Below are 12,041 nucleotides of genomic sequence, written 5' to 3' on the forward strand. Positions count from 1 at the left end.
ATTAAAAAAAAAAAAAAAAAAAAAAATTTGCTGTTTTCTCCTATAAGATTCTAGAATGGTAAAAACTGGGGAATCATAAAATCAACTGAAAACACAGAAGCATGTCTAAGTTGTTAGTTTTATTTTATTTTGAATGAATCAGGTCCTATCTGATTTTTTATATTTGGCTCTTAAGCTCAGTCATTGTAAGTATCATAAGCAGGCCATGTACCCAATAAGTTACATATGGAAAGAATTTCTCACAAATTTTTCCATAAGCTTACACTATTGTGAAGCACTTCCTAAGAATTCCAGATGTTTAAAAGAAATAAACTTCTCTTTCCAAGTGTAACACATTTCAAACTTTCCAAGTCATGGGGATTCCCAAACTAATGGGTAGGAACTTACAACAAAACAAGGCTGAGTAAGTGATTTGTACATGCTCTGTTCTAGCAAAAGATATGACCAGAAACATTACACTATGCTTCTTAAAAATTCTCCCAACTCTATTTGTGGTGAACTGGCACTGTTTAGTACAATAAAAATAGCCAATACATACTGACTCTTTACTATTGGAAGACTAGTAAACAAATAAATGGAGCCCCTGGATTTAAGTACAGGCTTGCCACATACTAACTGGAAGACCTTACCCAATTACTTACCTTCTTCAACTCCAGTTGCCTTGTTTACTAACCAAAGTTAAAAGAAAAAAAAAAAAAAACTTGTCCTACCACCTCACAAGAGTATTATACAGATATGAAATAATAAATCACACTTTAATCGAAAAGCATTGTAAAAATGTTATTCTGAACTACTCATAGAGTTAAGCAACTTGTTAACTTTGTTAACTGTCTCTGATACTTCAGAACAAATGAGGAACCACCCTATGTCCATAGCACCCCATACTTTTCCAATTACCTCACCTAACACACTATGCTTCAATATAACTACTATTCATCTGTCTGTATGTTCCTTTGCTAAACTGTAAACCCTACAAAGGCTAAGTCCATGCTTCTCATTCACCACTGTATTCCAAGTACCTCACTCATATTAGGTGCTGAATAAATGAATAAATCTTTACAGAAGAAAAGTTCCTCCCTACAGACTTTTGCTCCCAAAAGTCCTGATAAAGAAGGCACTTAATATAACTGTATCAGTGGATTCTAAATACTGTTAAGAATAGGAAGTGAAAATCAAAGAAATACCAAAATAGAATCACATTGATGATTACATAACTGAAAAAAAAATATTTTAACCATGCTATAACTAGGTCAATTATCACTCACCATCATATTTTGCTAGGACTGCCTGAACATCTGCATAGGCCTGTAATTCTAAAAGTGATTCCAGGAGATTCTCATGGATGTTCAACATGGTAAGAGGAGGGAATTCTTTCATCAGCTGTACATTAAGAGGAGAAAAGATTAAAATTGTAGCAAAGGAACTCAACAGAGCTGAATCTGATTCATTAAAGCAGAAATTCTTTAGTGTTTTAACAAAACTGGAGATTCAACCCTTAAGAAATGTATGTATATTAAATAAATATCTTGTTATAAAAACTACCAATTAAAAAATGATCTTGCATGAAAAGAACTGGCAACTTAAACCACATTTCAGTTTTTCAAGGAAAAATTATAAACATCCAATCATCAAATTTACTTACATCTCTCATTATTTTTACTGCTTCTCGTATTCTTCCTAATTTTCTTGCACACATTGCTAATCTTCTTTTAATATATACCAGTACATTGGTATCTCTTCCTATTTAAAAAAAAAATGACACAACTATCACTTTGTATTAAGACCTACTATTTCATTAACATATTATCCATTAATTTTATTTACTTATCCTGGAAGCTTCAATTAAAATTAAATTGTTTCCAAATGGAATGATTATTGAATTTGGGTGATAAACATTGAATGAGAATTCATTATACTGTTCTATTTTTGTGTATGTTTGAAGTTTTTTTATAATAAAAGCTTAAAACCTCTTTATATATACAGAATTACTTTTGCATCTAATATTAATCTGAGTACATTTTATATACATTAATTTGTGTATGCTTGATAAGTGTATTTTAATATTAACTGAGAAGAAATATGTACATTAACAGGAAAAAATAAATCTAACTTATTATTTTGAGTTTCTGCATAAACAATCTATTATTTTAATATTCTCTATTGTTTTAACTGACAAAAGATGTTCAAAACAAAATTTCCATGGCTAGTGTGACCTTTTGCTCAACAGCTAGTAACTAACAAACTATAAAACTATTTCTAGAAAGAGCTAACAAATATTTCTGTAAGTACCTCATAATCATATTTGAGATTATACAAAGACAAATGGCATGGCTTTTTCACAGATGTAGTTCCATTAGTTCCAGACTGCAAAATCATATATTCCCACAGTTGTGTCCCATGTAATGAAACATACTGTATACATCAATATTTAGTTTGGAGAGAAAAACATTATCCAAATTTTAATTTCCACAAACAAAAGATTTAGAACTTAACTGCTAGCAGATAATGCATTATGTAAACATATTTCAATTTATTGCCCACTATCTGCCAAAATCATTAAACTAAAACCCTCTGGCCACAAAAAATAGCAGGAAGCAGCAGCATTACAGATTTTTACATCTTTGGTGGAAGTATCTCAATCATATCTGAGAGAGTATCCCTAAGCATGGAAAGAATTTCAGTTGCTATGGCCCATATGATCTTGAACACATAAAGAAAAGCCAAAGAAAGAAAGAATCAATGCCAAGTGTAAGGCTAGATTTTTATACCAAAGGGGTGATTCCCTGGCACTCTGTGGAGATACATACACTCTGAAGAGGAAACCAAATGATGTACTTTTACTATTGCTTGGGGTAAGGGTGAGAATAAAGGTAATACCTGCTCATGGTTACTAGAACACTCTCCTGAATCTTGAATATTTTTGAGTTGTGCTCCTCCACTGACCAACCCAATTCTCACATGAGACAAATTACTGTTAAGTCTCAGAGCAGCACATCTCTCAATAACCAGAGCACATCTCTTCCCTTCTGTAAGCATTCTCTACCTAATGCATATTTGTCTTGCTGGCTTGTGGACATTATGAATACATTAGTTATCTCTTCTGAAAAGAAGCTAACCTCTAAGTAGTAAGGGTTTTCTGTTTTTGTTTTTTTTACTTATTGTTACTTTGTGTCTTAAACATAAAAGGGCCAATTGCAGGAGCTAAAAGACAGGTAAAATCAGTTCAGATTTGCTTACTCAGTTGAGCTTCATGCTGAGGACTTTGGTGCTGGCACTGCTGTGACCGCCTGTAAATTGTCTCTCCTGCCTTGAGTGCCTGTTTAAATAACCTTTCGGCATCTACAATAGTTGTTGCTTCTTCCTCAGCCAGTAGAACATATGCAGTGGCACAGCTATGAAGAAAGCAAGCAAGGCAATTTTAAGTAAAATGGTTAAGGCAAGCATTTTCTCTTGGATATGTCCCTTTATAATGCATCACATTTCCCAACCATTACCTAGACTTTCCATCTCTTGAAGGAAAAAAAGAAAACTTCACTCAATACTTTATAATTTATTAGGAGTGTATTGGTATATTTTTTGTGTGTTTCCACGATTTTCCTCCTTTCCGAACCTTTCTTCTTTTTACTTTATTTTCTATTTTGTATTTCACTTTTGTATCCATTCTCTGACTGCTTGTCCCATATTTTCCTTTTGTGAAAGTGGGGGGTGGGGGGGAGAGAAAGTAAGACATATAAAGAATTGTCTAGAAAGCAGTTCAAGGGACTATGCACTCTAGTGGTCATGCCTGCTCTTAGCCACGATATACTCTGCTACTATCCATCTAATAGGGGCAGGTATGGGAGATGGTGAAGATTGAGAAGAAAGTCCCACAGCCAACTAGGCATTTTTAACATTTGACTTAGAGACCTATTGCTCCAGAAATAGCCCTTTCCCAACCCTGAGCCTTCTTTCTGCATGCTGCCCCATCCTCTCTTAGACTTAACCACTATCATCTCGCGGGGAAGCTCCCTTGGTCCGAATTCAAGTCTTTCCTCCTGCAGTGCTGTTCATACTTGTCACACCCACACTCACTCCAGGTTTCTTCACCCCACTAAAACAACAAAGATTTCTCTTTGTACCAAATAAGTCAAAAGCGGGCTAATAAGAGAAATTAACTTGTTTGGGAGCAAAAAAGAGAAAACGTTTCCTTTCCATTCCCAGAAATAGCAAGTGCATCTCTTCCCGAGACAATGGGCTAGTTATCTAAGCCTACACTGTCAAGTACCATAGTCATTACCACATGTAGTTACTGACAACTTGAAATGTGCCTAATCCAAATTGAGATGGGATGTCAGTGCAAACTGCACAATGGATTTTGAAGACTTGGAAGAATGTAAAATACTTTAACAGTTTAAAAAATATATTGATTATATGTTAAAATAATATCTTAATATTTTGAATACAGCTAAATAAGACATATTTAAATTAATTTCACTTATTTCTTTTTCCTTTTTAAACCTGGTTACCAGAAAATTTAAAGTTACATATATGGATCATGTTGTATTTCTACAGAACAGTGTTTAAGGAAAAGAAGAGAAATTGTTGGTAAAAGTATAGGACCAGGCATAAAACAAAATGATGGCAAGGTAGCTAACAAGCAACTGGGGATAAGGAGGATCTTTTGAATATACAAAATGCAAATTGGTCCATGTCAGCATCCTTTAAATCATACACTAAATTCACTATATGATAATTTCACTCATTAACAGATATTTCGCATTACGTTATATTAGATTTCTCAAAGCATTAGATCTATTGCTGCTTTAAACACTAGGTTTCTGAACTGCCATTCTAAACATAATACAAATGCTTTTAAATAACAAAATAAAAGCACTTTAAAAAATCTAGATAGGTATAAATTGATGCAGTAGAATCAAAATTTGAATATAATTTTAAATTACAATATAGCTATATGATAAAAAGGTTCTTTCCTTGGAGGGCTTTCTTGTATTTGTTCAAAACTATTTTTTTTAATGTTTTTTTTTTTTAATTTATTTCTAGGAGAGAGAGAGACAGCGTGAGCAGGGGAGGGTCAGAGAGAGAGGGAGACACAGACTGAAACAGGCTCCAGGCTCTGAGCTGGCAGTCAGCACAGAGCCCGACGCGGGGCTCGAACCCACAAACCACGAGATCATGACTTAAGCGAAAGTCGGACGCTTGACCGACTAAGCCACCCAGGCGCCCCTGTTCAAAAATATTTTTAATAGGAATTAATTTTATTAATATTAATACAGAAATTAATTTTATGAATATTGAAAGAATCTCACTATTAGGAATGTTGCTTTTTTAAAAAAAATTAAGGTAAAAGTCACATCACAAAATTAGCCATGTTAAAGTATGTCATCCAAAGGGGCGCCTGGATGGATCAATCGGTTAAGTGTCTGACTTTGGCTCAGGTCATAATCTCAGTTTGTGGGTTCGAGCCCTGCACTGGGTTCTGTGCTGGCAGCTCAGAGCCTGGAACCTGTTTCAGATTCTGTGTTTCCCTCTCTCTTTGACCCTCCCCTGCTCATGCTCTGTCTCAAAAATAAATAAACTAGGGGCGCCTGGGTGGCTTAGTCGGTTTAGCGTCCGACTTTCGCTTAGGTCATGATCTCGCGGTTCGTGGGTTCGAGCCCCACGTCGGGCTCTGTGCTGACTGCCAGCTCAGAGCCTGGAGCCTGTTTCAGAGTCTGTGACTCCCTCTCTCTCTGTCCCTCCCCTGCTCACGCTGTCTCTCTCTCTCTCTCCTAGAAATAAATAAAAAACATTAAAAAAAATTAAAAAATAAATAAACTATTTAAAATTTTTTAATAAAATAAAGTAGGTCATCCATGGACTTTTAGTATATTTACAAGATTCATTCATGTAGCATGCAGCAGTTCATTCCTTTTTATGACTGAATAATATTCCATTGTATAGATACACCACATTCTGTTTATCCATTCATCATCAGCTGATGGACATTGGCTTGGTTCCAACTTGGGGCTATTATCCTACTATTGAGAACATCTGCTTAAAATTTTGTTTGAACACCTGCTTTCAGTATTCTTCACTATATGCCTAGCTGTGAAACTGCTGGGCGTATGATGATTCTAGTTTTATCTTTTTGACAAACTTATCAAACTGTTTTCCATAATAGCTATACCATTTAACATTCCCACCTGCAATGTATGAGGGTCCTGATTTCTCCACGTTTTTGTAAACACTTGGTATTTTCTGGAGGTTTTTGTTATACCCATCTTGTGAAGAGGCATCTCACTGTTTTCACTTTAATTTCCCAGTGATGAATGATGTCAACCACCTTTACATGTGCTTGTCATTTACGTATCTTCTTTGAAGAAATGTCTGTTCAAATCATTTGTAACCCATTTTTAATTGGGTTATCTTTTCGTTATTGAGTTGTAACAGCTCTTGATATATTCTGGATGCTAGGCTCTTATCAAATAAGGCTTGCAAAATATTTGTGGGTTGCCTTTTCACTTTCTTGATAGTATCCTTCAATGCACAAAAGATTTTAATTTTTTTAAAAATTTTTAGTGTTTATTTTTGAGAGAGAGAGAGAGAACAAGCAGGCAAGGGGCAGAGAGAGAGACACAGAATCTGAAGCGGGCTCGAGGCTCTGAGCTGATAGCACTGAGCCTGACGTGGGGCTTGAACTCAGATCATGACTTGAGCTAAAGGCAGGCACTTAACCAACTGAGCCACCCAGATGCTCCTAAAGGCTTTTAATTTTGATGAAGTCTAATTTATCCAATTTTTTTGTTTTTGTTGCTTTTGCTTTTGGTGTCATTTCTAAGAAACCATTGCCAAATCCAGTCTTGAAAATTTGCCCCTATGTTTTCTTCTAGGAGTTTTATAGTTTTAGCTTATAAATTTAGATCTTTTATTTTTAATTGTGCATGCTGTGAGATTAAGGGTTGCTTTTGTATGTGGTTATCCATTTGCCCAGCATCACTTAATGAAAAGACTATTCTTTCCTCCATCGAATGGTCTTTGCATCCTTTTCAGGGGTGCCTGGGTGGCTCAACTGGCTAAGCATCCAACTCCTGATTTTGGTTCAGGTCATGATCTCATGGGTTGTGAGACTGAGTCCTGCATTGGGCTCCAGGCTGACAGCATGGAGCCTGTTTGGGATTCTCTCTCTCCCTGCTCGCTAGCTTGCTCTCTCTCTCTCTCTCTCTCAAAATAAGTAAATAAACATTAAAAAAAAAAACAGTCCTGGCACAAAAATCAATTGACCATAAATACATGGGTTTATTTCTGGGCTCATAATTTATGTTTTGTTTGTTTTTTTTTAATTGAGACAGAAACAGAGCATGAGTGGGGGAGGGGCAGAGAGAGAAGGAGACACAGAATCGAAGCAGGCTCCAGGCTCTGAGCTGTCAGCACAGAGCCTGATGCGGGGCTGCAACCCACGGACCGTGAGATCATGACCTGAGCCGAAGTCAGACGCTTAACCGAGCCACCCAGGCACCCTTGGGCTCACAATTTGATTCCATAAACCTAGATGTCTATCTTTACTTAATTACTGTAGCTTCATAGTAAGTTTTGAAATCAGGAAGTGAGTTCTCCAACTTTATTCTTTTTCAAGATTGTTTTGGCTGTTTGAGGGCTCTTGCATTTCCATGTGAATTTTAGGATTGGCATGTCCATTTCATAATCTTGGCTATTGAAATTTTGATGGGAATTATACTGAATTTGTATATCAGCTTGAGAAGTGCTGCCATCTTAACAATATTAAGTATGCCAATTCATGAACATGGGATATCTTTCCATTTACTTGGGTCTTCTTTAACCTTTTCAACAATTCTTTCTCATTTTTAGTGTACAAGTCTTGTACTCCTTGGTTAAATTTAAGTATTTTACCATTTTTGATAATATTGTAAATGGAATTATTTTTCAAATATCTTTTACAGACTATCCACTGTTAGTGTATAGATACACAGCAGACATTAAGAAGGACTTGTTTCTGCCATTTCCTCTTTGTTTTCTATATGTCCTATAGACAACTTTGTTGAACTCTTGTTAGCTCTACCAGTTTTTTTGTGTGTGGATTTTTTGAGATTGCCATGTATAAGATCATGTAATGTGAATGAAGTCTTAGTTTTTCCTTTCTGATTTGGAAGCCATTTCTCCCCCTTCTTTTTACTTAATTGCACTAGTTAGCCCTTCTAGTACAATGCTAAAGTAGCAAAAAGTGGCAGTTAAAGGAAGTTTTCTTCCATTCCTTTTTTGTCCTTTTATAGTGTTTTTACCATAAAACGGTGTTGAATTTTGTCAAACACCTTTTCTGCACCAATAGAGATGACCATTGGTTCTCATTCTTTTTTCTATTAATATGGTATCTTACATCGACTGATTTTCATATTTTTTTAAGTTTATTTATTTAGAGAGAAAGAGAGAGAGGGAGCAGGGGAGGGGCAGAGAGAGAGGGAGAGAGATCTCAAGCAGACTCCACATCATCAGTATGGAGACTGACGCAGCCTTAAACTCAGGAACCATGAGATTATGACCTGAGCTGAAATCAAGAGTTGGATGCTTATCCAACTAAGCCACCCAGGAGCGCCCATATTTTTTAAGTTTTAGTTAAGTAATCACTACACCCCATGTGGGGCTCAAACTCATCATGAGATCAAGAGTCACATGTTCTTCTGACTGAGCCAGCCAGACACTCCTGATATTCATATTTTAAACTACCCTTGCCTTCTTGGGATAAATCCTACTTGTTCATGGTATATAATTCTTCTAACATGCTGCTGGATTTACTGTGCTAGTATTTTGCTGAGTATTTCTGCATCTATATTCATAATGGATAGTAATCTATGGTTTTTGTTTCTTGTGATGTCTTTGTTTGATTTTGGTATGAGAGTAATACTGGCTATACACAATGAGTTAGGAAGTTACGTCCCTTCTATTTCTTTGAAGAGTTTAAGAAGAACTGGTGTTAATTCTTCTTCAAGTGCTTGGTAGCATTTGCCAGTGAAGGGATCTAGTCCTGGACTGCATTTGTTTGGAAGTTTTTAAATTATTGATTCCATATCCTCAATTGTTATAAGTCTATTCAGATTTCCCATTTCATCTTGGAAATGTGTTGTGTTGCTAGAAATTTGTCCATTTATCTAGTTTTTAGGCATATAATTGTTCACTGTATTCTCTTATTTTTTAAATTTCTGTAAGGTCAGTAGTAATGGTCCCAATTTCCTTCTTAATGTCAGTAATTTGAGTCTTATCTCTTTTTTAGTCTAGCTAAAAAGTTTGTCAATTTTGTTGATCTTCTAAAAAACTAGTCTCTGCTTTCATTCTTTTTTTCTACTCTCTGTTTTATCCCACTCCAATTTTTGTTACTGCCTTCCTTCTGTTTGTTTAGTTAGCTCTTCATTTTCTCATTTAAAAAATTTTTTTAATGTTTAATTTTGAGAGAGAGACAAAGCAGGAGGGGCAGAGAGAGAGGGAGACAGAATCTGAAGCAGGCTCCAGGCTCTGAGCTGTCAGCACAGAGCTGATGCAAGGCTCAAAGCCATGAACTGCGAGATCATAACCAATTAACCAACTGAGCCACCCAGGTGCCCCCATTTTCTCATTTCTTAAGGTATAAAGTTTAAGTTACTGTTTGAGATATTTTTTTTTTTATTAATGTGTTTACAGCTATAAATTTTTCTCTGAGCACTGCTTTCTCTGTGTCTCATACGTTTTGGTATATTATGCTTTCATCCTCATTCATCCCAAAGTATTTTCTATTTTTTTTTCTTTGTGATTTCTTCTCTGATTCATTGGTTAAAGTCTTATCTAACGTCCACATATCCCAATATTGTGGAATTTCCAAATTTCTTTCTGTTATTGATTTCTAATTTTATTAGCTGGTTGCAGTGAATAGTATATATAATTTCAATATTTTTAAATTTATTGAGAACTCTTTATATCATGATATGTAATATATCTTAAAGAATGTTCCATGTACACATGAGATGAACATGTATTTCACTGTTGTTCGGTACAGTGCTATATAGATGTCTATTGGGTCTAGTTAGTTTATAGTGTTGTTCAAGTCTTTCATTTCACTGCGGTTTCAAATTCATCTTTTGTCTAATTTTTCTATCCATTATTGAAATGGCATGTTGAAATTTCCTACTATTATTGTTGAACTATTACCTCTCTTCAATTCTGTCAGTTTTTGCTTCATATATTTTGGGGCTCTGTTATTAGATGAATATAAGTTTATAATTGTTATATATTCTTAATAAACTGAACTTCTTTTATTATCATATAATGTAATTATCTCAAAAATTTTGTCTTGGGGCACCTCTGTTGATTAATTGTCCAACTTCAGCTCAGGTCACTCATAGTTCATGAGTTCAAGCCCCACGTCAGGCTCTCTGCGGTAAGCACAGAGCCCGCTTTGGATCCTCCAACCTCCTGCCCCCCGCCCCCTCCCAAAAATAACATTTAAAAATTTTTTTTAAATTTTTTGTCTTAAAGTATATTTTGTCTGATATTAGTTTAGCTACTGCATCTCTCTTCTGGTTCTGATTTGCATGAATATCTTTTTCCATACTTTTACTTTCTATTTCTTTGTGTCTTTGTATCTAAAATGAGTCTCTTATAGGGGCGCCTGGGTGACTCAGTCCTTTGGGCGACTGACTTCTAGATCTCACAGTTTGTGGGTTCGAGTCCCGTGTTGGCTCTGTGCTGACAGTTAGCGCAGAGCCTGGAGCCTGTTTCAGAGTCTGTGTCTCCCTCTCTCTCTGACCCTCCCCTTCTCACCCTGTCTCTCTCTTAGAAATAAATAAAAAATGTTAAAAAAAAATTTTAAATGAGTTTCTTATAGACAGCATACGACTGAACTATTTTTTAAATCCATCTGCCAAGCAATGCCTTTAACTGGAGAGTTTAATCTATTTACATTTAAATAATTAGTGGAAAGGAAGGACTCATTTCTGCTATTTCCTGTTTGTTTTCTATATGCCCTTTTTTGTCAATATTTCCTACAGTAATTATGTTAGGTATTTTCTAGTACACCATTTGATTTCCTTCTCACTTCTTTTACTTTTTTTAGTTATATCTTAGTGATTAACAATTAACAATTATATTTAACATCTTAATTTATAGCAATCTTGTTTCAATTAATACCTAGATTGGTAAACTAGATTGTTTATAAGTATACAAAATTTTGCTCCTTCCTCCCCACCTAATGCTGTTATTGTCACAAATTACATTTTTATATACTATATGTCCATTAACATAGATTTATAATTATTGTTTTACATTGTTGTCTTTTAAATCCTATTGAGAGGGGTGCCCGGGTGGCTCAGTCAGTTAAGCGTCTGACTTTGGCTCAGATCATGATTACACGGTTCATGGGTTTGAGCCCCGCATTGGCCTATGTGCTGATGGCTAGCTCAGAGCCTGGAGCCTGCTTTAGATTCTGTATCTCCCTCTCCCTCTGACCCTCCTCTGCTCATGCTGTCTCTCTCTTTCAGAAATAAATAAAACAGTAAAAAACAAACTTTAATCATATTGAGAAAAAAGAATTGCAAACCCAAAATATGTTAATATTAACTTTTATATTTGCCTATGTAATTGTGTTCTTTTTACTGGTGTTCTTTGTTGCTTTGTGTGGAGTCAAGACTGTCTAATATCCTTTAACCTAAGGACTAAAAAACTCCTTTTAGCATTTTGTATAATATAGGTCTACTACCAATGAGCTCTCTCAGTTTCTGTTTATCTGGGAATGTCTTAATTTCTCCTTTATTTTTGAAGGATAGGTTTGTTAGATATAGAATCCTTAGTTGACAGTTTTCTTTCAGAATTCTGACTTTGTCATCCTACTGCCCTCTGGCTTCTATGGTTTCTGATGAGAAATCAGCTGATAATCTTATGGAGGATATCTCATACATGATGAGTCACTTCTCTTGCTGCTTTCAAGAATCTCCCCATGTCTATGGTCTCAATGTGGTGTCTCTGATTAAATCTTACTTGGGGTTCAGAGTTTCATGATCTTTATTTCTAGATTTACTTCTAAC

At 35.4% G+C, this 12,041-nt stretch overlaps 1 protein-coding gene across 2 annotated transcripts in view; it reads right to left on the bottom strand.

Moving 5' to 3' along the window:
* ST7L (suppression of tumorigenicity 7 like) overlaps nt 1–12,041 on the bottom strand; it is a 65,512-nt gene that overhangs the window by 34,096 nt on the left and 19,375 nt on the right. For both annotated transcript variants that reach the window (XM_077780188.1, XM_077780187.1), the window contains exons 7-9: nt 3,238–3,392; nt 1,643–1,740; nt 1,266–1,380 (exon numbers count right to left, since the gene is read on the bottom strand). In XM_077780188.1, coding sequence (XP_077636314.1) covers nt 1,266–1,380; nt 1,643–1,740; nt 3,238–3,392 — 368 coding nt within the window. The remainder of the gene's footprint in view (nt 1–1,265; nt 1,381–1,642; nt 1,741–3,237; nt 3,393–12,041) is intronic.

The sequence above is a fragment of the Crocuta crocuta genome, unplaced genomic scaffold (assembly GCF_008692635.1).
Source record: "Crocuta crocuta isolate KB4526 unplaced genomic scaffold, BGI_CrCroc_1.0 scaffold364, whole genome shotgun sequence".
In the NCBI taxonomy this organism is placed as follows: domain Eukaryota; kingdom Metazoa; phylum Chordata; class Mammalia; order Carnivora; family Hyaenidae; genus Crocuta; species Crocuta crocuta.